The following is a 27,990-nucleotide window of genomic DNA, read 5'->3' as shown; positions in this document are numbered from 1 at the left end:
GCTCGGGAGGCGGATCGAGGTGCTGGAAGAGGAGGGCAGGGGGCGGGCCCGTTGGGGCTGCGAGTCCATTTTGCCGCCGTGCCCAGCCGGTAACGCGAGGTCCCCGCGGCTGGAGGACAGGCGCCTGCCCGCGGCCCCCGAGGTCCGAGATAAGTACCCACCCGGTCACTCTCTAGGAAGGGGGGTGGTCCTTGGGCCTGCTGCAAGGGTGAGGATTTGCCCTGGCAGGACAGCGACCTGCGTGGGTGGGGGGCTCCAGAGAGCTCAGTTTCAGCTCCAGCCCCAGCTGCACAGCGAAAACCAGCGCGGCACTGGAACAAACGGGAGTGGGGTGGAGAGGCGTGCGGTGGGCATCCGCGGGGCCCAGGCAGCGTGTCTGTGCTCCAGAAACCCTGCTCCGCTACAGATTATGCCCGGCTTCAGTGCCAGTGCCTCGGTATCGCCTAGGAAAGAAAAGGCAACCATGAACCAGAAGTCGGAGCCCGGCAACCACTCTCTGGCACTGAAACTGAGGAAGTGCCTGGCGCCTGGGGAGGGCGCCCTAACCGGGAAGCTCCTTAGTAAAGGCACAAAGATACAAAAAAAAAAAAGCCATGCTCCTGGCTTTTTCGCCACGTCCTAGCGCGCAGGCTTAATGGGGGGGAGGGGGGGGGGATGAAAACACTGAGGATCAAGGCTAAGGATCCTCTGCAAATAAATACATAATACTCTCTTTGTTCTTTCTTTGCAGTAGCTTCGTTTGATTGTCCATCACAACGTGAGGGGAAAAAAAACCCTGATAGCTTTGTCCTGAAAAATAGTAACCCTGACGAATACACCTGCACCTGCTCGCTCGCAGGGGACAGAGGTAAACTACAATACTTCTCCCTACATTAAGAAACAAAGCATTCAGTTTTCTTTTCTTTTTTTTTTTTTTAGGCCCAGAACCATGCAAAATTGAACTATGTGTAGAATGTGTTCCCATCCTCACGAGTGTTCTGTTTTCATATTTTGTCAAAACTCAGAAAAATAGATTCTATATTTGGAAAATGTTTATGTAACAATTATTTGAAATGTATTACAAGCTAAAGAGTTATATTGTAAAGGAAAAAGAGAGGTCTTAGTAGCATCTTTTTTTTTTATGGTCTCTCCCCCCCCACCCCGGCCCTTCTCCCATGCCTTTTTGCTAGGGCTTGTACAGACAATGTTTGAGTTTTCTGACTCTAGAGACTTTTATACAATAAGTATTTTAAAAGCAGAATTTCATTTTCATAGCCACTCCTTCTGGTAGAACTTGATTAACTGGAGCTGTTGATTAACTGGTTTACTTCCACCTTATACAATGAGAAGATACATTTTTTCAGGCTCTCCTTTCCTTACTAATACCATCTGTTTTACACTAGCTGAGATACTAAATCTCCCTGGTAAGTCCTTCCATAACACTAGGCTGTTCTTTTCATTCTGTATATTTATGACTGGTTGGTTACCTGGTCCTACTTGTACCACAGCTTTTGTTCAGATATGCCCATTTCCATGAAAGTGTTTTATACCTGCTATCCTGTGTAATACTTGCTTTACCTTTTCATGAAATTAGAGTTCAAGAGAGTCCAGCTCTTTTTCAGGACCTTTCCTGGTTAATATACTCATACTTTAACATAATACTTTAAATGTGTATTTACATTTTTCACAGTATTTGTACACAGATTAATTAAACCACCTTACATGTATATAGTTTAGCAATATACAAAACTGGCACACACTACCTAATCTTTCCAAAACCATGACTTAGACACTCCTGCTTGAACCCAGGTATCCAGAGACAGGTTCAGTGCTCTGTTCTTTCTACCAGACAGCCTGTTACAGCCTAATGTGTAAAAATCATAAAACTTTAGAAGGGATTTAGAGAGCCATGATTAAACTTAATCCATTTTATGAATGAGAACACTGAATTCTTGACCCACTTTCTAGATAGAGCTGAAGTCTAAGAATTGGGAAATTCGGGTCCTGTGCCTAGCTTGCTGTGTATGATTGAGAAAGCTCCATTTTGGCGGGGGGTGCTCAGTTTTTTCAATTATACAGTTAGGTGTTTTCTAGATGATGTATAAGATGTTTGTACTTCTAGTTTATTCCTACCCCATAACTTTTATTACCATATATTCCTTATACATACTGGTAATCCTAAATGCATACTAACATTAACTGCCTTAAATTATTTTATATTTTAAATTTGGGTAGGTATGATCAAAATGTATGCCTTATTGGGTTTTTTTGTTGTTGTTGTTTGTTTTTGTTTTACTAAACTATAAAAGTACAGTTCTCTTGTAAGGCCAGGGACCGCATGGAGAAGTGGGGCACTCATATATCATTGGTTAGAGTTCATAAAGTGGTACACCCCTTCTAGTGGGAAACCTGTCAGTGTTTCAAAGGTCCTTAAAAGTGTTTCTACTCTTTGACCCACCTAACAGTACACTTATAGGAACTAAGGAAATAATTAGAACCGTGGACTAAGACTCTTCTACAAGATGTTCATTTAAATGTTCTATTACCAAAAAGACATATAGCCAGTATTAGCATATCTGTAAGATGCACTATAACATTTTAGAAGAATATATAAAAATAAGGGAAATACATGTGATTAAAAAAAGTGAAAAAAAGTAGATATAAAATTGTATGATGTTACCAGTTTTGTTAAAATACATATGTGCGCACACACACATGATTGGAAGAAATATAACAAAATAATAAGTGATTATTCCTTGCTAATGTAATTATGGGTGATTTCTTCCTTGTATTTTCTGAACTTTCTATACCCACAAATTACTTTTATATTAACAAAAACATAAAAGCTAACTGCTTGGATAACCTTTCCAACTTTAGTATGGTGTCAACTTTCTATGTTTTTTTTTTTTTTTTTTTTTAATGCTTATTTATTTTGAGAGAGCGAGTGAGCCGGGGAGGGACAGAGAGGGAGAGAGAGAACCCAAGCAGGCTGTGTGCTATCAGTGCAGAGCCCAATATAGGGCTCAGTGTCATCAACTGTGAGATCATGACCTGAGCCCAAATCAAGAGTCAGACGCTCAAATGACTGACCCACCAGGTGCCCCTCTATGTTCTTTTTACAAGGCATTTATCATACCTTTTAGAGTAACAGTATCTTTGTAAATGTGCTGTATTTCTGAATTTAGGGCAAGAATTGACTTTGGCTTATATTTCACCTTTTTAAATATCATTAGGACATTGGATTATTCATTTTTGTTATTCATGGAAGACATTGCCATCTTCATTACCTTGGCCTGGAACTCTGGATACTAGAATGGTACTAAAAGAATAGGGTGCTATGTCTCCTTTTTGTAACAGTTAACCAAATACAGGCATCCTTTGACATACAGAATAGTTATATTGCAGTTAAGCCTTCTATAAAGTAAAATCTTGTAACATGAACTTTAAAAAAAAATTCATTTGCATTGTAGATTTAGGTGTATTACTAAAGAAAAGTTGAATTGAAAATTTTTGCTGATAGTTTAAATTCTTGTCTTTCCTGTGGCATAAGTGCCACAAGTATATCGTACTTGGCAACAGCCTGGCTCCTCATTATAACTCCCAGAGGAGCTCTTTCTTTTTTCCTTTTTTCCCCCTGCATATTTGTGATATTGAATATGAGTGAGGAGTGCCAACATAGTGTATACCGTAACATAGCCAAACTAAAAACTGCTTAAAGTTTAGCATAGTGTTCTACTTGATATATTCTGTAGATCAGGTTTACTTTAGAATAAGATGTGTGTGTACCTACTTCTACACCTAGCAAAAGGAACCTTGTTTATACTAATTACATTTCCAATGGCACTAATTACATTTCCAAATAAGTTATTAGTTGATAGGTAGTGCTTATCAGTTATTTACAAAATGCCTGTTTTCACTTGGTACAGTATTATATACGACCTAAGTAACCTCACTTACCTAGCTAAATCCAGCTAGCCACTTATTGAATGCTAGACTTTGACACTACTTTCTGGAAGCTGGCATTAACCTCAAATACAGATTTAGATGATGGAAATTTATTAATAGATACCAACCAATAACGATTGCCAAATTTATGGTTGTAAAAGAAGACAAGTTGTTTTATGGGTAAAAGTTTTCCATCTTCATTTAAACCCACTTATATTTATTTGGGAGAAGAGAAACCAGACATTTCTGGTTCATCAAACCTTTCTGGAAGTCATTAGTTCCAACTTAACTTAATTGGAACTCTTAACAGGTAAAGATAAATATCTGAATTTGGTTGGTACCACAATAGGTGAATAATTTAGTCTATATGTATGTTTCCCTCAAATTCATACACTCATTCAAATTGATTTCATCTGGATGAGAGAGATTAGGCTTCAATACCATTCGGAATCCACACAGATTTCTGGGTTTTGTTGTTGTTACTGTTAAATTAAAAATAATTTTTTTAAAGTAATCTCTATGCCTAGCGTGGGGCTCAAACGCATGACCCTGAGATCAAGAGTCTCATGGTATACTGACTGAGCCAGCCAGGGGTCCCCCCACCCCCACAGATTTCTGGATAGTTATACAGAAGTAGGATAGGGATATTTGATCTAGCTGGTATCCTAAAACCCTATTGATATAATGCTGTGGATTTACAGGATTATGGAATAATGGCTGGGGTGATTATCAAGTGACACAGGGAAAAGATAAAAGGGAAAGAAAAATAAGGTGAAGAGGCAGGTGGGGGATAAGAATAGGAGGAAATCAAAAGAGTGTACACCTTGAAAGGTGGGGCGTATGAGTTAAAAGAATAAACAAAGGAAAGAGTCAAGATGAAACAGTGGTATGGAGGAGAGAATGAAGGAAAGGAAAACACCCAGTTTTTCTGAGTGGTCTGGACTAGCAAGGGTAATGATTTGGTTTTTAAGTTTCTGGGAATGTTACCATAGTCCAAAAACTCTGTGAAATTGCTGAGTAGGTGGTTCTTCCAAGCTGATGGACCTTTTGTTCTAGCTTCATTTTGCCCTACTTATCAGGAATCCTATTAGAAATGTCTTGGGGGAAATTTTAACTACTAATTCTAGAATAATGGCAGAAAAGGTAAGTTTCTTACTGTCTTATATGGAGACATAGGAAACTTGGAGCCACCTAACAATTAGACAAGCTATTTTAGACACTATATGTAACATATTTTTAATATTCCTTTTTTTCAGATATCAGAAATCTTGTTTTTTCTTAACCTGTTTTGATCATATAAGTTATGGAGCAGTCTCTAAAAGCCAGAATAAAATATAATAAGGCATTGACATAGAGTACTTAAATACTTGAAAATAATTTTCATATGTTATTAGATACCTTTCAAAACAGTTGTACAGCGAGGAGAGAAACTGCAATATATGTTTAAGTGGTTTGTCAAAGGCCATAGATTAAGACCCAGACTTACGTCAGCCTCCTTACAGGCCTGGATCACAGAGATTCTCAATAATACATTTTTTATTTTATAAAAGATACAACAGTACTAAAGCAGATCAAGCTCTTGTAAAGCTTATCATACCTTAGCTAATGCTTCTGAAGTTTTGCTTTTTAAGTTCAATATGGTTTTCTTATAATTGGTCCCCTTTTTAGTTTTTTCCCTTTTTATTGTGAAAAATTTCAAATACACAGAAGATTAAAAAAATACTACAATAAATATTCTTCCATCCTCTAACTAGATTCAGTAACTAGACCCTAAGTTTCAAGAAAGCATTATTAGATCTCATACTAACATTGAATATAGTATACTACTTGAAAATAAGATTAACTAATATGCTGAGAAGAAGTAATTAAAAAAAAAAAGGTGATCCTTTTTATTCCAAGCACTGTTCCAGCTAAGATTGATGGCTCTCAGTTTAGTAGAGGTTTGCATAATTTAGCTTTGTCTGTGAAGTGAGTTTCAATATTTGCTTTTTAGTTACTTATTAGGTATTTACTTTGGAATTCCTGAATTCAAAGATGCCTCAAAACAGGATGGAAATTTGATTTAACCCTAAGATACAAAATATTAATTTTTCTTTTTGTTTTCTAATGGGATTTGGAAAGAGATTATGAGTAGTATCTTGAACAACTTTATATTCCTATCGATTAAAAGATTTAATAGGAAAGTTTCTTTGAATAGTTTATTAAAATTAACTAGTTTAAGAATGAATAAATGAGCACCTTTTGCATTATCATTTTGAGTTATCATTTATTGTTATTTTTTTGAGAACAAGCAAGAGAATGTGACAGCATGAGTGGGGAGATGCACAGAGAGAGGGAGAGAGAGAATCCCAAGCAGGCTCCATGCTGTCAGTTCAGAGCCTGACAAGGGGCTCAATCTCACCAACTGTGAAATCATAACCTGAGTCGAAATCAAGAGTTGGATGCTTAACTGACTGAGCCACCTAGGCACTACTCATTTTGAGTTGATCATTTAAAAATAAAGTATTTCTAGGAGGGAGAAGTCTAATACACACATATTAGGTTTTGTTTCTGTTTTATGATTACTTTCCTTTTAGTATTGGCTTTTCCATTTTTAATATTCTGGTTGTCATTTTTCAGTTTTCATTTGTACAGACTTGTTGCTATATATCCACTCAAGGTAGGATAAAGCAGTTTTCATAGTCTACACTGAGTGCAGATATCATGAATATTTGCTTAAACATATATCTATGGTGGTGGTACACAACTATGACTGTTTGTCAAAACTCAGAATTGTATACCAGAAAGAGTGAATTTTATTGTATATAAATGAAAAGTATTTAAAAAAATACAGAGGCTTCTGAGTGGCTTAGTTAAGTGTCTGACTGTTGATACTGGTTTAGGTCATGGTCTCAGGGTCATGAGATTGAGCCCTATATAAGGCTCCATGCTGTGTGTGGAGCCAGCTTAAGATTCTCTCTCTCTCTCTCTCTCTCTCTCTCTCTCTCTCTCTCTCTCTCTCTCTCTCCCCCCCCCCCCCCGCCCCCCCGGCATGCATGTGCTCTCTCTCCAAAGGAAAAAAACCTAAAACAAAACAAAAACAAATATGGCAGGAAAATGAGGTTGAAAATGAGAGGTGGTAGACAACTAGGTACAGATTTGGCTACTTGCTTTGTTGGTATAAAACTTGGGAAATTTTTAATTGTTGGGGAAAAAAGATTTTTGTGCTTCAAAATTTAAGACTTTCTTGGTATTCAGAACACATTTGAAGGCAAAAATGAATCTTGGATATGTGTTTGCTGTTCTACGCTGAATTTGACAGTGGTTAAGTTGAAATTTTATGACTGGAGAGCAAAAATTTTGTTCACATACAGGTTTTTGACATCTATATATTGGCAAAAAAAATTAGCCATAGAAACGAGGGGATATGTATTTTCCTGCAAAGGAGTAAGTTTTATTGATTTCTTCCGATTTTTCTGTGTTAGCCACACTTTAAGAAAAGGAGCTAGAAGTTCCTTCACTTAAACTAAAAACCTTACTCATCTTCCTTTAAAACTTTTGAGGCAACAGACTTGCCATGGTTTCTTGGATTAGGCTGTCTCAGTTTTCCCTAAAAGTCAGCTGTGGAAGTGGTTCCATTAATTTGGTAGTAGGGGAAGTTCTGAGTATAAAGTTAAAAGAAATGAAAATGTTGAGCTTTTATGAACAGAAATAAGAATCGTTAAATCATAAACCAAAATTTATAAGCTGCATCACTAAAAATGGAACAACAGGGTCCACCATAATTTTGATGCATATTTTTAAAAAGAAACTTCTCAAATAGTTTTTTCCCCTGGTTCATTTTCAGAGCTATAATGTGATTATGGCTTTGGGATGACTGTTTATTACTAAATTTTCCTGCGTGTGACATTTTTCTGTTTATTTTTGATGATACTGGATTGCCTTTCTCCATTTTCCTCAAAGTTTCTCTTGGCTTTGGGTGCCCTTTTTCCTCTGCATCCCAAATAGTTGATATTGTTTTTCTTCTTATTTATTTAATATACTTGGATAGGATTCTCTGGAAATATTAACCTTCAAGAATGAGTAAATTAGGTTTACTTTATTGAATGCTGCCCCCCCCCCCGCTTTCCTGTTTCTACTGCCTTCTCCAAAATCTAGTTTTAGCATAGAATTTTTAGCTGAAATATGACAAAGAGCAGTGCAGATGATAAAATAGCAGGACTAAGGTAGGAGGACCATCAAAAGTTTTCCTTCTCTGTTCTAGAGTCAGAATTTTTAGTTACTTCACACCAACTCCAGTCTCTGTAGCTGTTCTCTTCCCATACTTTTCAAAGGTTTTATGACTTCTCATGTCACAAAAGATTGTTCAGAAAAATCAGCTCATCACATATTTTTGCCATATGACATTAAATTTGACAGAAATAACCTTTGCTTTAATTCCACATAAAATTGTATTATAATCTATAATACATATATCTCTCACAACTTAATATAACACTATAAATTATTAGACTTGCAAACTCAGCTTATCTTTTAAATAGTCTTTATCTTCAGGGCACCTGGGTGGCTCAGTTGGTTGAGGGTCCCAACTTCAGCTCAGGTCTTGATCTCACGGTTCATGAGTTCAAGCCCCATACCTGGCTCACTGCTGTCAGCCTGTCAGTGCAGAGCCTGCTTCAGATCCTCTGGCTCCCTCTATCTGTGCTCTCCTTGCCCCCCAAATATTAAAAAAATATTATTTATCTTCTATATTATAGCACCAATTGTGACTTTTTTTTATATTAAACTTTTTTTAATGTTTATTTACTTTTGAGAGAGAGAGAGAGAGAGAGAACAAGTGGGGGAGGGGCAGAGACATAGGGAGACACAGAATCCCAAGCAGGCTCCAGGCCCCCAGCTGTCAGCACAGAGCCCAACACAGGGCTCGAACCCACAAGCTGTGAGATCATGACCTGAGGTGAAGTCTGATGCTCAACCTCCTGAGCCACCAAGGCTCCCCGCCCCCCCCCCCTTTTTTTTTAAGTTTATTTGTTTTGAGAGAGAGTGCGAGAGCTCACGAGAGGGGCAGAGAGAGAGAGACAGAGAGAGAGAATCCCAAGTAGGCTCTTCATGGTCAGCATGGAGCCTGATGCGGGGCTTGAACTACAGAACCACACCAAAACCATGAGTCAGATGCTTAACCGACTGAATCACCCAGGCGTCCCTCTGATTGTGACTCTTAAAATTACTGTTAAAAATTATTTAATTATTTATTATAAGGATTATTATTAGGCCCTATTCTGTTTATTAGTTTGGTGGTAATGTGACATATATATGTGTTCCTCAGTAAGCTGAACGAGGACATATTTAGCACTGTATTTGGTTTTAAAACTTTAGGGATAGAAGTTTTAAGATGTCCATTTTAAAATAATAAAACTTGAACTGAGAAATGGTATTCTCTAGACCAGGGATCTCGAAATTTTTTATTTTCAGGACCCCACTTTACAGTCTTAAAAACTGAGGATCCCAGGAGCTTTTGTTTACATATGTACTTTATATAGCCATTTATTGTATTGGAAATTAAAACAAAAATTTTAAGATACTCATTTAAAATAACAATCATAAACCTGTTATATGTTAACATAATTTGTGAAAAATAACATTTTCTAAATAAGTTGTGAGAAAATTGGCATTGCTTTACATATTTATAGATCTTTTTTTAATTAAAAAAATTGTTTTTAGTGTTTATTTATTTTTGAAAGAGAGAGAACATGAGCTGGGGAGGGGCAGAGAGAGAGGGAGACGCAGAATCTGAAACAGGCTCCTGGCTCTGAGCTGTCAGCACAGAGCCTGAGGCGGGGCTCGAACCCAGGAACCGTGAGATCATGACCTGAGCTGAAGTCGGATGCTCAACCGACTGAGCCATCCGGGCGCTCCTACATATTTATAGATCCCTTGAATGAATTGCTGTTTAATAGATTACAAATAAAGTCTTTTATCTGTCTCTTCATTACACCTGTTAGAATAAGTTATGGGTTTTTTCTTTTTTTTTTTTTTTTTGAAATATACAAAGATCATAATCTGACCTTGCACAGATACGTAGTTGGTGAAGGGAAGAATATTTTAATAGCCTTTTCTGATAATTACGGATCTTCTTTGACACTTTGCTAAAGCTCAACAACTGGTAGTTTCTTAAATGTTGCAATATGGAATCTGAAATCATATTTTTCAACGTATTGGTCTTTTGATCTTTTATCCAAGCACGATTTATAACATGCATTAGTCATTTGAACAAATTAGTTTATTGTATTATGCAGATCTCCAAATAACATATTTCATTATACAATAATCTCCCCACTAAAAAAGATAAAAGCCAACATTCATTAAAATCACCATTTCATTACAAAGTCTTTAATTAATGGGAAGCTGTCAAGCTCTTAAGTGGCAAAAATGTTTTCCAAAATTCTAATGTTCACTCAAAAACTTAATTTTTATCATTGGCAAGAAATACTATCATTTATTTTTCTTGAAGGGCTTATTTTGTTCATTTTCAAGAAAATGTCTGCTTTTACCTAAGTCTAAATAGCCAGTTTGCCATTCATTCTTTCAAGTAAAAATGGTGTTCCACAAAAAAAGCAGCTGGTTCAGATTGTGACTCAATCATGTAACTAACTGCTTTTTCTCCAGACAGTATCTGTTGGATGCAGCAGAAATTCTTTACTTCCTATTTTGTCACCCAAAATATTAAAGAAGCACATACACAAGGATCAAGATTTAATAAAATGAATAATTGTTGCTGCTTCATAAAGAACATTCTTAAATGAAATTGGCTGCCCCCACTTAGACTGTGGGTGTGTGGTAATGAAGCATTCAGTAACTTGTACCTTTTGCCTTGTTTGATTCCTGCTGAGGCTTTAGCAGTGTCTCCTCACCATTGCTTTTACGGTGCATTTGTCAACATGGTGCCCAAAGCAAATATGTTCTCAATATTATTGTGAATAAAGTATTGACCTTCATGAATGACTTGAAGGAGTCTTAGGGACATCAGATTTCTGTCTACATTTTGAGAATTGATGCTCTAGATGGTTCTGGTGGTTTAAAAAAAAAAAACTCATTTAATTTTCTGAAGAATTAATTGCAACTCTTGCCTTATGCTTTTACTTAGGATTTTAATAATTATAATCTTGCATTTGAAATAGAAAAATATGCTAGTTTTTAATAAAAGCCTGCACGAGAGTGCATGCTTGAATTTGTATTTCTGTGCTTCTTTCTTTTGAATAGCATACCATTTTATAATTGTGGGCCCAGACTAAAGAGCTCATTCTATTCAGACACTGAGTAGCTTTGTTTCTGACAGCTAGTAGTCAGCTCTCTGTTTTAAAACAATCAGTTGGGTCCTGCTGGCTCAACTTGCAGTTGTCCTAGACCTAACCCTATCTCAGCCAAAGACTGTTGTTGGAAAGCCCACACAAAGGCCTTGTGTACAGGGAGCCCTGCTAATAAGGAGTGTGTTCTAGTCCCAGCAGATTAAATCTGCTTTGGTGTGCATTCCCTTCCCAAATTTCTCACTTATTTCCTTTGTTTGCCTGGTTATTTCAGTGAGAGATCATTTTTAATGCCTGTAAAGATAATTTCTGATTAGTAGATAGTCTGAATGGAGGGGATTACTGGAGTAAAATGTTTCTTTCTTTATGGTAGGATGTGATGGAGCTGCTTGAAGAAGATCTCACGTGCCCAATTTGTTGCAGTCTGTTTGATGATCCTCGAGTTTTGCCTTGCTCGCATAACTTTTGCAAAAAATGCTTAGAAGGGATCTTAGAGGGGACCGTGCGGAATTCGTTGTGGAGATCATCTCCATTCAAGTGCCCTACATGCCGTAAGGAAACTTCAGCTACTGGAGTCAATAGCCTGCAGGTCAATTACTCCCTGAAGGGTATTGTGGAAAAGTATAACAAGATCAAGATCTCTCCCAAAATGCCTGTGTGCAAAGGACACTTGGGGCAACCCCTCAACATTTTCTGCCTGACTGATATGCAACTGATTTGCGGGATCTGTGCTACTCGTGGTGACCACACCAAGCATGTCTTCTGTTCTATTGAAGATGCCTATGCTCAGGAAAGAGATGCCTTTGAGTCCCTCTTCCAGAGCTTTGAGACCTGGCGTCGGGGAGACGCTCTTTCTCGCTTGGATACCTTAGAAACTAGCAAAAGGAAATCTCTACAGTTACTGACTAAAGATTCAGATAAAGTGAAGGAGTTTTTTGAGAAGTTACAACATACATTAGATCAAAAGAAGAATGAAATCCTGTCTGACTTTGAGACCATGAAACTGGCAGTTATGCAAGCCTATGACCCAGAGATCAACAAACTCAACACCATCTTGCAGGAACAACGAATGGCCTTTAACATTGCTGAGGCTTTCAAAGACGTGTCAGAACCCATCATATTTCTGCAACAGATGCAGGAGTTCAGGGAGAAAATAAAAGTAATCAAGGAAACTCCTTTACCTCCCTCGAATTTGCCCACAAGCCCTTTAATGAAGAACTTTGATACCAGTCAGTGGGAAGACATAAAACTAGTAGATGTGGATAAACTTTCTTTGCCTCAAGATGCTGGCACGTTCGTTAGTAAGATTCCCTGGAGCTTTTCTCAGTTATTTGTGGTAGTCATTCTGCTCAGCCTTCTCATTTTCTTTGGTCCCACCATATTCCTAGAAGGGTCTTTATTTGATGAATTCACAACTTGGAAAGACTGCCTCTCCAACTTCAATTCCTATCTGGCTAAATCAGCTGATTTTGTAGAACAATCAGTGTTTTATTGGGAACAGGTGACAGATGGATTTTTCATTTTCAGTGAAAGATTTAAGAATTTTACTTTGGTGGTGCTGAACAATGTGGCAGAATTTGTGTGCAAATATAAACTATTATAAAATCTGTTGGAACTATTTAGTTCTCTGTCTTTTGTTAGAAATTTGTTAAAGAGCTGAGTGGTAGTTCAGATTTGGTCAAGATTTCAATGAAGTATTTCCCTGCCCAAAGTATTCCTTTCAAAAATAATGTCCTATATATGTTGTTCAAATGAGTTAGCATAAAGGTAAATGTGAAATTTAATAGTACAGTCCTGAACCCTCCTTCCTTTTTAAAGAGTGCTTTTGAAATACACCTCCTACCTCCAATATCAGTTGTGTTGATGCTGTGGAAAAAGGGGAGGTGAAAGCGCATGATCTAATGTTGTATTAATGAGGTAGTATAACAGTGATTGTTCATTTAAGCATGTAATAAAGACTACTCGTGTAAAGCAACTCTTTTTGAGACTGAACATTCTTTTAAAAAAGGAAAAGATGTGAGTGGATTGGATTTCCAAATTTTTCTAGATTTGGATTTCTAAATTTTAGTTTTTTGCTAAAATGTAAATCTCAGGTAAACAAAAGGTGGCATTTTCTTGGGATCAGTTTACGTTTTTAGGAGGGTAATGATTTCAGCTTGCCTTGTTCTCCTTAGGTTTTGTAAATTCCTTTGGTGATAAACTACAGAAGTGTTAGGTGGCTGTGGTAGGTACAAAAAAAAGTCTAACACATGGCAAGAACAGGAAATGGGAAAGCCTTTTTACTGGCAGCCAAGTGTTGTGTTGTTGTTCCCAAGTATCATGGCAACAGGACAACTAAACCAATCCACTTGCTTAGTATCTTTTTGAAGAGTAGTAAGATTAATTTGCCAATAGATGGAGGAGTCTGTCAGCTATTATAAAGTGCAAAGTAATCAGCTAAACACTAATTTTGCCCTACCTGCTTACATGAGATAAAGATGCCCTATCTCCCACAGAATAAAAATACTTAATTTTCTCCTCTTGCTTACAATTCAGATGAAGACAAGAACTGCTCATCTTAGAACTCATCTTAGAACTGCTCTCGAGTCTACCTTATTTCTGTCATGAAACAACATTCTTTGGAAAGCAGAGCGTCTTTACCCTTTTATTTTTTTAAGTTTATTTATTTTGAGAGAGAAAGAGTGTGCATGCAGGGGAGGGGGAGAGAGAGAGGGGGAGAGGGAATCCCAAGCAGGCTCTGCGTTGTCAGCCCAACATGAGGTTCCATCCTATGAACCATGAGATCGTGACCTGAACCGAAATAAAGAGTTGGATGCTTAATTGACTGAGCCACCGAGGCACCCCTACCCTGTCTTTTAATTTGGTTGAGAGAAGGTAACACAAGTGGGGACAAGAAAAAAAAAAAGGGCCAACTAACTTGAAAGTACAGAAGAATCCAGCTATGAGAAAAAGAGTCAAATTAAGCTGCTGGTTGAGGTAATGGCTGCCTCAACCATAACTGACAATTCATGATTTAGCCAAAATTGCTAAAGGGTTCATAAATTATAAAAATGTTTCACTGTAAATCTTACCTCTGCTATGAGGACTCATCATAGATAAGTGGTCTGGGGTCCGGCAGGGGTTGCTTTTCTGCTCCCAGTGTATATATGTGTGTATGTATGTATGTGTATATGTATGTATGTGTGTGTGTGTGTGTGTGTGTGTGTGTGTGTTTAAATAGAGATTTACAGGGGCGCCTGGGTGGCGCAGTCGGTTAAGCGTCCGACTTCAGCCAGGTCACGATCTCGCGGTCCGTGAGTTCGAGCCCCGCGTCAGGCTCTGGGCTGATGGCTCAGAGCCTGGAGCCTGTTTCCGATTCTGTGTCTCCCTCTCTATCTGCCCCTCCCCTGTTCATGCTCTGTCTCTCTCTGTCCCAAAAATAAATAAACGTTGAAAAAAAAAATTTAAATAGAGATTTACAACAGGTTTTCATGGAGAATTTTTTATGCAATACAGGAACAGGATCCATTTGACATCTAACCTTGGAAATATTGGCAGTTTAAAAAAAATTTTTTTAATGTTTATTTTTGAGAGAGAGAGACAGAGTGCAAGTGGGGGGAGGGGCAGAGAGAGAAGGAGACACAGAATCCGAAGCAGGCTCCAGGCTCCAAGCTGTCAGCACAGAGCCCGATGTGGGGTTTGAACTCATGAACTGTGAGATTGTGACCTGAGCCAAAGTTGGACACTTAACTGACTGAGCCAACCACGCTCCCCAAGGCAGTTTTTCTTAAACAATTCAGTACCTCAACTGCTGCTTTTTCATTTTGTATACTGCAAGTTCCCAAGCAACTCAAATTTGCAAACACAGCTATGGATACAATATTTGCTTTACAGTAGTTACCTGGGAATCTAGGTCTCTGTTTTTTTGTTATTTTCCCCTCCCATTTCTTGATCATATATAACTAGCAACACTTATGGTTAGAAGTTGATTTACAAGTTTCTAAGTCTGTGGCTGATGGTTTGTAGCCTCTAGTTTGAAGCAAGAAAAGAATGAGTAGTCAGGAACTAGTCACTTTGAATGTGGGAGGGAAGATATTCACAACAAGATTTTCTACCATAAAGCAGTTTCCTGCCTCTCGGTTGACGAGAATGATAGATGGCAGAGACCAAGAATTCAAGATGGTTGGTGGCCAGATTTTTGTGGACAGAGATGGTGTTTTATTTAGTTTCATCTTAGATTTTTTGAGAACTCACCAGCTTTTATTACCTACTGACTTTTCAGACTATCATAGGCTTCAGAGAGAGGCTCTTTTCTATGAACTGGATCCTCTGATTGATCTCTTAAACCAAGAACACTTGCTACAGCCAAGACCTGCTTTTTTGGAGGTGCATTTCCTAAGCCGAAACACTCAAGCTGTTTTCAGGGTATTTGGCTCTTGCAGCAAAACAATTGAGATGCTAACTGGGAGGATTACAGTGTTTATAGAGCAACCTTCAGCAATGACCTGGAGTAGTAACTCTTTCCCTCCTCAGATGACTTTACTTCCACTGCCGCCACAAAGACCTTCTTACCACGACCTGGTTTTCCAGTGTGGCTCTGACAGCACTACTGATAACCAAACTGGAGTCAGGTATTTTGTATTTTGAAGCGTCTCTCTTCTATACTAGTTCCTTTCCCCCTCAAACTGAAAGTTTCTCATGCCTGAAACTTTTCTTAGAAAAAATGATTACTCAAATGTTTTGGGGTAACTGGTAGAGTTGGGTAGAGTGATCAGATAATTGTCCAAACCGGGCTACTTTTCAGAGTGAAAGGAGGCATTGTTACAATGTGGGACAAAAGGAATAAACCAAGACTGTCCAGGGAAAACTGGGACTATGGTCATTTAAGTTCTAAGAGGAAATAATTTTATACATTATGTTCCATTGCTAATGATCATTAATTTGGCTTAGGACCGAGAAGGCTTTTTTTCCCCCCAAGAGATTTTTTTAGTGGCTGGCATATGGTAAAGTTTCAGTTTCTCCTGATTTCCTTACAGTCTATGTATATTTGTTCTTTCAGTCCTTATGATCTGACTACTGATTTTCCTCCCCCCCACTTTATTTTTAAACACCATTAAGGCAGATATATCCCAGAGCAAATTTGGTATCCTATTACATCTTTGGCACTCTTAGACAACTCAAAATATTGGGATAGGCTGTCAGTATGTTAAGGATAGTTGCTTCTGAGTCAATTATTCACTTTCTCTCCTTGTTGTTCTTGGCTGGGCACTAAGGCTGATTTCCACTCTGCTGTCAGGGACACATTTTTTTTCTCCTTAAAAATGTCTTAATGCTGTCCCACCATTATTTTACTAACTGTGAAAGCTGGCTTTAATTTTCAGGAGGAAAAAAAGTAGTCTGTATATGTTCTTTACTGATAACTGTTTAAGTTTTTTTTTTTTTTTTTGTGGGGAGAAAAGGTAGACATAATTTGGGATATTTTCTTCAGCAGTAGCCATTGGGAACTATCAATGTTTGCCTCTCCCACAGTACACCCCGTGGTCCTACTTACTAACTGGAGAACACTGGGCAATACGACAACTCTTAACTTTTTACACTTAATAATTTCCTGCCCTCCTAGAAAGACTGAAATGTCGTTTTGGGAAAAGAGGGCCAATTAGATTAATAGGCTGATTATGAGGAGAACATAAGACCCTATCTTTAGCTCGAAGCATTTTAAGGTGTCTCTGTGTCCAACTCTCTTTTCGCTGGTGGAGCACCAACATGGATAGAAGGGAAAACTACCAGCTTTTTGTTTTCTAAATTTGATCTAATAATTAACAACTTTAAAAAAATCTTTTTTAATGTTTATTTGTTTAATGTTTATTTGTTTTATTTGTTTCAAACTCACGAACCGTGAGATCATGACTTGAGCCAAAGTCAGACGCTCAACCGAGCCACCCAGGCACCCCAATGATTAAGATCTTTGAGGATCCTTTTTTAAAAAAAACAGGGGCGCCTGGGTGGCTCAGCTGGTTGAGCGTCTGACTTCGGCTCAAGTCATGATCTCAGGGTTTGTGAGTTCAAGCCCTACATCGGGCTCTGTGCTGACAGCTTGGTGCCTGGAGCCTTCTCAGGATTCTGTGTCTCCTTCTCTCTCTGCCTCTCCCCTGCTTGCACTCTGTCTCTCTCTTAAGAATAAATAAACCTTAAAAATTTTTTTAAAATAAAAAAATAAATTAAAAAAATGTTAGAAGCCTAAGGTAAAATGGTGTAATTTTAAGAAGAAATATGCAAAGTAAACTGAACACTTTAAAACCTATGCATTTTAAAATTAAAACAAGATTAAAAACTAAAGTTGGAATATTCTTGTATGTACAGTGCCAAGTGACTTTACCTTTGTTGTTTGTGTTCAGAAACGGTACAAAAATTTTTCATCTTAATATTAAGAATGGCATTAAACTTCCCAAATAGGGAATTCCAAAACCAGAAGCTATTTTAATAATTAAAATTTTCATCACCAAACAGTATTTTTGTTCAGTTGCCTGAAGTTCAGAATTTTTTTCCACCCAGTAAGTGTTTGTGATTTTTTTTCTGTCATGCCAGTTTCAAAGTAGGGATGGGTAACCTAGTAAGGGGGCATTATTGGGATTTCAGGGGATTGGATGAAAACTCTGGCCCTGAAAGGCCCACCTTAGGTATATAACTGCCTGGCTAGCAATCATTTTTATTTCTTGTTCACTTCCTGTTCTGAGCTGTTCATTCAGATGTTTTTTGAAGGTGGAAAGTGGAGGAGTAAGCCTGGACGGCTCCTAAGAGTCTGCTGTACCATGGGGCTGTTTAGGATGTCCCACTACTATGATTTACTACTCTGCGATCTTATTAACCTAGCAGATTGCTCAGTTATTATCTCTCAAGTTCATAGTATGAGAAATACTTGGCTTGCATCTTGCAGAAGGCCATTCATATGATACCACATTATTAAGCTCAAGTTATGGTCACAGGATTCTAGAGTCTCTTTGGTAGCCTTTATTCTATCTGACCTTTCCTTTTTAAACTGGATCAAATGGGAAAATATAGCTGCCTTTTAAGTTTTTAAAATAAGTTTTGATTTTCTATTTCTCAGTGGGTTCTTCTATCCTTTTCTTCTGCCTTATAATCTTTCATTTCTTAATTTGACCTCGTAGGGAATCAAGTACTGTGGCTCAGTGATTTCTTCCAAGTGTTTGTTATCACTTACTATATACTATTTGTGTCTTAATTTTTTGAGATGTGCTGTAACTTTTCTTCTCTTTGACAAATGTTTCTAGGCTACATAATCAAAATCTGGGTCTTTGGAGTAGATGGAATGATTTCCCAATGTTAAAAATCTGGTGTATCAAACATAATAAACATTTTCTGATCTGTATTTTGTGCTTTTATAAATCTTACATTTTATTATTTTCTTTGCCTAGAATTGATTTCTAAATGTGAGCTACAGTAACCACTCAATTTTAGTCATAATTAAAGGAGGCTAAGGATGTCCTAAAGGCTCTTTTTATGCTATAAAATGACAGAGAAACTTCCACTAATGTGTGGAAGTAATTTAAGTTAGGCTTTTCTTCACATCTCATAAACAAATGGTGAGAGGACTCAAAGACATAAAAATATCCTTGATAGTAGATAAAGGAGTAATATAGCTGTATCTATGTGGGCATGTTATGTTGACATTATTAAAGCCAATTTATAGCAAGTCTGAAAAATTCAGGTATATTTTTCTTGAACTATGTGTATTGGTTCTATCAAGTATCCCAGGAAATAGAGTTTTGTCATTTTGATTCCAGATTGTATATAGCCTTTTGATCCTGTGCTTTGCTCTTTAATAATGGATAGTTATTGAGTAAAAATTGATGATTAAATATTGACATTTTTTATATGCAAAATTGTACCTCAGAAAATACTTTTGACAGAAATAAGTCACAAAAGAAAACATTTGTAATGTCAGTGCTAATAATGGGTAGAATTAGATTTAGGAGGAAAGCTGTAAATGCATAAAATGTTCATTAAAATGATTGAATTAGGGCACCTGGGTGGCTTAGTCACTTGAGCATCTGACTCTTGTTTTTGGCTAGGGTCATGATCCCAGGATTGCGGGATCAAGCCTCATGGTGGCCTCTGTGCTGAACATGGAGACTGCTTAAGACTCTCTCTCTCCCTCTCTCACTGCCCCCTCGATCTCTAAAACAAAAAAAATTAAAAAAAAAATTTTTTTAATGTTTGAGAGAGACAGACTGTGAGCGGGGAAGATGTAGAGAGAAAGAGAAGAGACACAGAATCTGAAGCAGGTTTCAGGCTCTGAGCTGTCAGCACAAAGCCCAACGCGGGGCCCAAACTCACAACTGAGATCATGACCAGAGCTGAAGTCACAGACGCTTAACCGAGTCACCCGGGCTCCTCTAAAAAAATTTTTTTTTAATGATTGAATCAATTAATTTAGTTAAGCCGATTAAAACAATATTTAGTAATTTGAAAAAACTGGAAATAAATTACATATATAAAAAATTAAGCTAATTTTTTTGATCAAATTGCTTTCTCCAGAAAATAATTTCTCAATGAAAATTCATCAATGTTGGTTATATTCCTAAATGTAGAATTAAAATGACTGTGGGGATCACAGGAAAGTCTCTATTTTTAGTACCCTGACAAAAAGCTATTGACTTGGATTTATAAATGAAATCGCAAAAAAAATTCTGATCAAAATGGTATGATGCCTTTGTCTGAGATTATAAGCCAAATTGATGTGTTTAGTTTTGCTAGTTATTAAAAGGATCCTTTATAACCAAACATTTGTTGTGTGTCCTAGGTATGTTTCTATAAAACCTGATAATCGAAAATTGGCCAATGGAACTAACGTCCTCGGCTTACTAATCGACACTTTATTAATGGAAGGCTTCCATCTAGTCAGTGCTAGAACATTATCTTCTGAAGACAACACTGAATGCTATAGCTTTGAAAGGATAAAAAGGCCTGAAGCTTTCACCATGAACAAAACACTGAAACCAGAGACTACCATCATATCAGAGCAATCTCAGAAAAAAAAGTGAGATTCTCTATTCTCTTTTAGAGTGAAGAGAATTGCCATTTTCTTGTTTGGAAATTCTGTATTTATGGCACATATGTTAGTCAAATATGTATTCAGCTTAACTTGTGGCCTTGTCTCCTAGCATGCCTTCTCTGGCAACCATACCTCAATCGTGTTTAGGCCATACTAACTGCTTGTTCTCTAAGTAACAACATGCACTTGGTCCTTTGGCACATGTTTCTTCTACCTTCAATGTATCTTTCCCTTTCTTTTCTTCATGAACACTTACACAGCTTTCAAGAGTGCGTTCTGGAATCAGAATGCTTGATTTCTAATCCCAACTCAATCAATTACTAGCTATACAACTTGGGCAAGTTATTTAAGTTGTCTGTGCCTCAACTTCTTTATCACATGGGGATAATATATCTCCCTTGTAGGATATGTGAAAATAAAAGGAAATAACGTATTCAACACATCTGGTACCTGGTAGGCACCAAGTCACTGTTGGTGATGGTGATGGTGATGATGAAGGAGAAGAAGAAGAAGAAGAAGAAGAAGAAGAAGAAGAAGAAGAAGAAGAAAAAGGAGAAGGAGGAGGAAGAGGAAGAGGAGGAGGAGGAGGAGGAAGGGAGGGAGGAGGCAGGAGAAGATGATTGGTGGCCCACTTTCAATTGTACCTCTTCTCTGTGGCCTTGTTTCCCTCCTTTCCCAGGCATATTAATCAGTCTTTTCCTCTGTATAGACTTATAGGCCATCATAAAAACCAATTTTTTTTCCACTTGAATGTGAGCTCAATCACTCAACAATTTTAACACTACTATGTGTAAAGCACTGACAAACATATGGGGAGAGGAATAATAACTTTGTTATTAATTAACACCTACATTTGGTGAAAAGCTTCTGAAAACCTCTACTAACATTTAAAAATTTTTTTTTTCAACGTTTATTTATTTTTGGGACAGAGAGAGACAGAGCATGAACGGGGGAGGGGCAGAGAGAGAGGGAGACACAGAATCGGAAACAGGCTCCAGGCTCTGAGCCATCAGCCCAGAGCCCGACGCGGGGCTCGAACTCACGGACCGCGAGATCGTGACCTGGCTGAAGTCGGACACTTAACCGACTGCGCCACCCAGGCGCCCCTTAAAATACACATATACTTTGGTTTGGTGATTCCTTTTGTAGGAATTCCTCATTTATATGTGTCACTTTGCACACGAGGATAAACATCTAGAAGAGGAAACGTTAAATCAAAGAGTATCAAGCACACAGTAGGGTTAAAACCTGCCTGGAAGCAGTTAAGTATCATTTTAAAAAGTACAATTAATTCATTCAAAAACATATATTAAACATTTGTTAGACACCATACTAAGTTATTAAGATTAAAAAATGAGTAAGACAAAAATCCTTATTCTCAGCTCACATTCAAGGGAGAAAGGACATCATTGTAACAGCAAAAGATGAGACATAAACTCAAAGCTGATCAACAGGGGATGGGTAAATTATGGTTCATACAGTGAAATACTATGTAGTCCTTAAGGATGGGGCAAGAGTTTATAAACTAGGGAAAGAATGTCAAATATTTCTAAGTGGAAAAAAAGCAAGGTGTAGAACAACATATAAAGTGGGAAAATACTTCCACTATATATATATCCAATTGTGGAAACATACTCATTTTCTTATACATGCATGGAATTTTCTTTTTTTTTTTTTTTTAATTTTTTTTTTTTTAACGTTTATTTATTTTTGAGACAGAGAGAGAGAGAGCATGAACAGGGGAGGGTCAGAGAGAGGGAGACACAGAATCCGAAACAGCCTCCAGACTCTGAGCTGTCAGCACAGAGCCCGACGCGGGGCTCGAACTCACGGACTGTGAGATCATGACCTGAGCTGAAGTCAGACGCTTAACCGACCGAGCCACCCAGGTGCCCCCATGCATGGAATTTTCAACAAAGATATGGGTGTTAGATGAGTGTTAGGGGGACTATTATGGCAAAGTATGGCTTATTATCTTATACTGATACAAATGTTACTTTACCACCTTTCCTGTGAAGGCCCTCCACTTAGTAAAGAGTTGGCATCCAGAAACTTCTAGTAATTACAAATTTGTGTACTAGGTTGTAGGGAAGAAATACATATTTTTAAAATTTTCTAACAGTACTTCAAAGGTTATGTATAATGTAGAAGTGCAAAATACTTCAAGATTAGTAATGTCAAGGTTAGTATTTGAAAGTAATGACCCAAATAAGAGAAAAAGCCCTATGAATAAGTGTTTTGTTTTTGGTGGCAGTTATCCCCTCTTTTCTGCAGAAAAGCCAATTTAGTTGTTTTAGCATGTCAAGTTAATTTTCGGGATGATGTGTTTGCTTCCCTTGCTAGTATCATATTCTAGGACACACTAAGTTTTTGACATTTATGTGATTTAACTTGTTGGATATAGTTGACATGGTTATATATGCAACACTGTTCAACACTGCTTTACTGATAAGATTATTAAAAACTGATAACTGGTTAAAAACATTAAAACAAAAAATACTGTAACAGGTTGGCAAATAGTAAGACAGGAAATGTTAAAACTACTGTTTAATATGTTCTTAGTCATTCATATTTGCAGGAAACTACTTTGAGTTGAGAAATAAAATGTGCTAATAGAAACATGTTACCTATGGAGATATATATGACATTCGTTCCTTCATTCCTTCATTCAATAAATCTTTAGTGACATCTACTGTGTGCCAAATACTATTTTAGACATTGGAGATACTGCAGAGAACAAATAATGCCTTCCCTCCTAGAACTTTTTACAAAAACAATTCATAATATTGACAAATGGTTTAATTAGAAAGACAAGCTTTTTATTAAATAGTTTCTCAAAAGTTATGAGTTCACAATGCAGAGGTTTGTGGAAGGAGAAAGATTACCACAATTAAAAAAATATATATTATTAAGGAAAGTGTAGTTTCAGAGTAGACTGAGTTTCTTATTTTAGTAAATACTTTAGAGATTATCTCATCTGGAGACACATCTGTCAAGATCATCTCAGTAAGCCTCTCGTATTCACTCTAAAATAGAGTGGGACACTATCACTGGGATATCAAGACATGCAAAACATTGAGTCTTGTTTCAGAAAGGGGGACAAGGCAACTGTAGTTTGAAGAAAACAGGGATATATCAGATGCAATGCAAATTAAAAACTCTTGCCTGCTTTAGAAAAAAAAAAAGCTTTAACATTTTCATATGGGTACACCACTTAACTCTTAACTTCTGGACTGGATGAATTTGTCAGTTTTATTTAAAAATTTTTTAATGTTTACTTATTTTGAGAGAGCACGAGCGGGGGAGGGGCAGAGAGAGAAGGGGACAGAGGATCTGAAGCAGGCTCTGCGTTGACAGCAGAGAGCCTGATGCAGGGCTTGAGCTCACACACCGTTAAGATCATGACCTGAGCCAAAGTCAGCTGCTCAACCAACTGAGCCACCCAGGCCATTTTAAATTATAAGAAAATAATGGCAGAAGCTGGTCTTGGCCAACCATGCTGAAAACCTTGTTCTATTAAATCATATACACCTATCAATCCATCTCATATATACAAAGATGAATCATCACAATGACACATTAAGGTCTGTCATTCTTTTTTTTTTAATGTTTATTTTTTATTTTTGAGAAGGTGGGGAGGGGCAGAGAGAGAGGGACACACAGAAATCGAATAGGCTCTGGGGGCTCGAACGCAGGGCTTGAACTCACAAACGGGGAGATCGTGACTTGAGCTGAAGTTGAATGCTTAATCAACTGAGCCATCCAGGTGCCCCAAGGTCTGTCATTCTTAATGACCAGTACCATCAGTAGTTGGGCCTTCCCTGTTCTCCCGATTCTGTTATGTGTGTTTTATCTTTCCACCCACAGTTTCATTTCTGACAAGGCACTAAAGAGCTTATTCTTGAAACTCAGTAATTTGCCTTATAAGTGATTGGAAGTTGTCCCTAAAAAAATTTTCTGAAGAGTAAAATGTTGAATTTTACTCTTGAATTTAATATACAAAACATAACTATAAAGAGTTCTTAGGTATGGTAAAATTGGAATTAATTTGGGCTGCTTGGAAAATATATCTGAAATCAGGAGCCCCAAATAACATAAAATGGTCATGGGAAAGGAGCTAGAGAAATAATATATGGTTTAGGGAATCATAAGCTATTTCTAATTTGTCTTATATATTGTTTACATCTGACAAACTTCAGTTTTGCTTTATAAGTTTTTGTACTGGTTCTCTATCACAAATAATAGAAATAGTCACATCACCAGAAACCTTGTTGGGATGACAAAATATTTATTAGAGCACTTCAAATCTCCCATATTCTACTGTTATTTTTCCTCTGTGCAGGGGAAGTTGACTCTGTTAACAGTAAGTTTAGCAATGCAGACGAGACACTATGAGGAAATTTTTAAAAATAAATTTAGGACGTTTTGTTACTTTGAGAGAGCCAAAGAACTCATGGAAGAGAACAATGTGACATCAAACTTAGTATTTCAAACAAAGTTCAAGAAATAAAGAGTTAATGTGAAAACATCTTACTAAAATACTTAGATTTCTGGAATACCAATGACCTAGTAAAAGCCATCATTACTTACCAGCTCTGCCACAGAACTGCACTTCAAGAATTATTAGGCCTTCCAGGCGCCTGCGTGGCTCAGTTGGTTTAAGCGTCCAATTCTTGATTTTGGCCCAGGTCATGATCTCACGGTTTATTGAGTTTGAGCCCCACATCAGCCCAGAGCCTGCTTGGGATTCTCTCTCTCCCTTTCTCTCTGCCCCTCCCAGGCTCATGCTTGCGCTCTCTCTCTGTCTCAAAATAAATAAATAAACTTAAAAAAAAAAAAGAATTATAAGGCCTATCAGACCTATTAGAGATGAAAATTTATGTAAAAATTTCACAAAAAATTCATTATATCATAATTATTAAGCTTAGAAAATAAAATGCCTTAATATTTATCTAAACTATGAGATCCAACTACAAAAATCTTTTAAAGGATAAAAAGTTAACACCTTACATGGCACAGAATAAAAGAGCAACAAACATTCAGCAAAATAAATAGGCCTCTGCTTCCCAAACTAAAATGTGCTTAAGACATGTCTAATTATACAAACTTCTAGGTAGGCAGCATTCTGCACCTTCAAATTTCACACCAACACCTCAAATCCAGAATCATTGTTTTAAAGTGGCTTTTTACTCTTATCAGTGGAGTAGAACATACCCTAAACCAAGTGTTTCTATTTCATGTTACTCTCCATTATTTCTCACTCTGGTAAGCATCTGAATTTCTTTGGGTTCCCAACTTGGAAGCCAAATAGGAGAGATTTGTCTTGGTCTCCTTGTAATAAGAGACCCCAAGAAAGTCAGGCTGCAATGTCTGAGCTTCCATGAAATCTTTTAAGATGAGGAATGGGATTGTGTTTAATACTGATCTTTATATTCCCCCACAGTACTGGATGTCTAATGGTCTCAACTGAACTGAACTGAAAAATTTAGAACACTACAGTCTCGGTGAATAGGCACTTGGAAAAACAAGAATTATAGTAGATCAAAGATGGATGATACTTTATGTACAGAGTCTGAAAGAAGTGATTTAAGCTAAAGACTACAGAAAAAAAAATCCCATGGTATTTTTCTATTAGAAGTTTACTTGTGCAATCACATACCAAGTGTGACGAAAATATTAGATGTCTATAGGAATACTAACTAGTTGAAAGTTACAGAAAATTACACATTTAATCAGAGTAAAATAGCCCAGCCAAAGTTGGAATATAGTATATAATTTGCTAATAAAAATGCAATGCTACAAGAATGCTTAGTAATTAAATAAATGTTAAGGGAATACAAATTCAGAATGAACTTTACATGACTATAACTGATATTAAATCTTGACTTACCTCCACAATTTAGGAGTCATAAAAAGATAGAAGTTATCAGACCAGGCATATAAGTCAGATGTAACTAGGACAGAAATACAGAAAAAAATGTTAGCAGTTCTGGATAACCTGATTTGAAGTCATAGGTTCACTGAACTTGGCTTAATCAAACAGTTTAAGGATTGAGTATGGTCCAAAAGATGTGGTATATCCAGAAGACATATTAGTGAGTGTTTTAAATGCTATTTTGGAAGCACAGATTGACATTTTAGGTTTCCTTACATATCATTAAAATGGAATAGTATATTAAAATATCAATTCAAGGTGTAGAATGATGTGGGATTTCTGTCTGATGAAGGTGGCAGTTTTCCACAGCAAGTAGTGACTAGGTAAATAGAGCAAGATACTTTGACATTCTAAATAGGAATCCTACAAAACAAGGTTTAGCTCCTAGAAAACCAAAATATTTCTTTCAATGAAATTCTGGCCCTGCCCCTTTGGTCACTTTTTAAATTCCTGGCTAAAATTTATTGAATCCCCGTTTGAATTTTTTGGACTAACACTTTTTTTTTCAGAAGCAAGCCTAATTTAGGGTGAGAAGGAGAAAGTCACAGCTTCTTAGAACCTTCATTTCTGCTTAACAGTGTTTCTCCATCAAACACAAGTATTCATATAAGGAATCTCAATTATCTAAACCTATTTTTTACCATCTTCTGGAATCTCTTGTTATATCTCCTTTGAAATGCCACAGTCGTACATTTGGAAGATTTGGCTTCCTGGTTTTCAAATTTTTGTTTATTATTACAGCTCTTCAGCCAGAATTCCAGGTCTTTGTGCTGTACTGTTTCTTGAAACTGGAGACCAGCACATTTCCCACAATTCAATTACCTGCCTTTCCATTTGAGAAATTAAAGCCATGTCAATTTTATAAAGTTTTAACTGGTTGAATCATGTGAACTTTAAGTTCTCAATTTCATTCCCTCAATCTAATATGGGGAAAGGTCTTTGTTTTATTAATAGACACGAAGATAAGTTCAAGAATATTAACACATATTAGTCATTGACTCTCACAACTAATATAAGTATAGGGATTTTCTTACAGGTGTAAGCTTGAGACATGACATTCTGAGGAAAATAGTTTTTTATTTGGAAATGTTTATTTAAGATTATATACCTAATTAATTTATATAAATTTATGTTACATATTTGCTTTTAAAAGAAAGTCTATTGTCCTTAATAGTTTTTGTTAGCTTGTCTATTCTTATCAGCTTTATGAGGATAACTGACATTTTTACCTCTCTAGCCTTTTACATAGAATTTTCCTTCTGTATATTCAGTGATCTTTAAAGGATTTCAAATGGAATGCCTAGATTTCTTAAATGCAATATTACAAAAATAGGATACAACATCTTTCTCACACTAGCTTCTCTTAACCATCCTCTTGCAGTGATATCACTGTTTCCTTCCAGTACAGAAAATATATAATTTTGACAACTCCCTTTTTATCCAACTCATCATGATGTTCTATGATTTTTTTAAAAAAATATCTTCAATTTATTATTTCATCTCCATTCTCAATGACATTATTTTGTTCAGGTTTTCTTTACTCCTCGATTACTACAATGGTCACATGCCCAGTTTCTTTTTCACCATACTTTGTATCTTAGAATCCTTCTCTATACAGCCTGTGGCGCCACTCCCCCCTCCCCAGTCTGTCTGTCTGTCTGTCTGTCTGTCTGTCTATCTATCTATCTATCTATCTATCTATGGTATTGCTAGATTTAATTTCCAAAAATTCTATTACTTTGTCAACTTCCGTTACTTTGTTTCAAGAGGCCATATGGCCTCCCTATTCCATGCTA

The 27,990-nt window shown here is 37.0% G+C and overlaps 2 protein-coding genes and 1 long non-coding RNA gene across 3 annotated transcripts in view; 2 read left to right on the top strand and 1 right to left on the bottom strand.

Annotated features, from left to right (window-relative positions):
* The first annotated feature begins 60 nt into the window (after nt 1-60).
* Nucleotides 61-13,174, top strand: TRIM13 (tripartite motif containing 13). Its single transcript, XM_047079338.1, has 3 exons — nt 61-142; nt 731-847; nt 11,581-13,174. Exon 3 carries the CDS (start codon nt 11,587-11,589, stop codon nt 12,808-12,810), a length of 1,224 nt encoding a protein of 407 aa, XP_046935294.1. The 5' UTR covers nt 61-142; nt 731-847; nt 11,581-11,586; the 3' UTR covers nt 12,811-13,174.
* Nucleotides 13,175-15,185: 2,011 nt separating this feature from the next.
* On the top strand, nt 15,186-20,248 carry KCNRG (potassium channel regulator). Its single transcript, XM_047079348.1, has 2 exons — nt 15,186-15,817; nt 20,008-20,248. Exons 1-2 carry the CDS (start codon nt 15,237-15,239, stop codon nt 20,246-20,248), a joined length of 822 nt encoding a protein of 273 aa, XP_046935304.1. The 5' UTR covers nt 15,186-15,236.
* Nucleotides 20,249-25,020: 4,772 nt separating this feature from the next.
* Nucleotides 25,021-27,990, bottom strand: part of LOC124511957 (uncharacterized) — a 49,231-nt gene continuing 46,261 nt past the window's right edge. Inside the window, exons 7-8 of the long non-coding RNA XR_006962003.1 lie at nt 26,150-26,213; nt 25,021-25,060 (exon numbers count right to left, since the gene is read on the bottom strand). This is a non-coding gene — a long non-coding RNA (uncharacterized LOC124511957). The remainder of the gene's footprint in view (nt 25,061-26,149; nt 26,214-27,990) is intronic.

The sequence above is a fragment of the Lynx rufus genome, unplaced genomic scaffold (genome assembly GCF_022079265.1).
Source record: "Lynx rufus isolate CCGP_SWC_20201006 ecotype Redwood Valley unplaced genomic scaffold, mLynRuf1.p SCAF_1, whole genome shotgun sequence".
NCBI lineage: Eukaryota > Metazoa > Chordata > Mammalia > Carnivora > Felidae > Lynx > Lynx rufus.
This window is presented reverse-complemented; position numbering and strand designations above follow the sequence as displayed.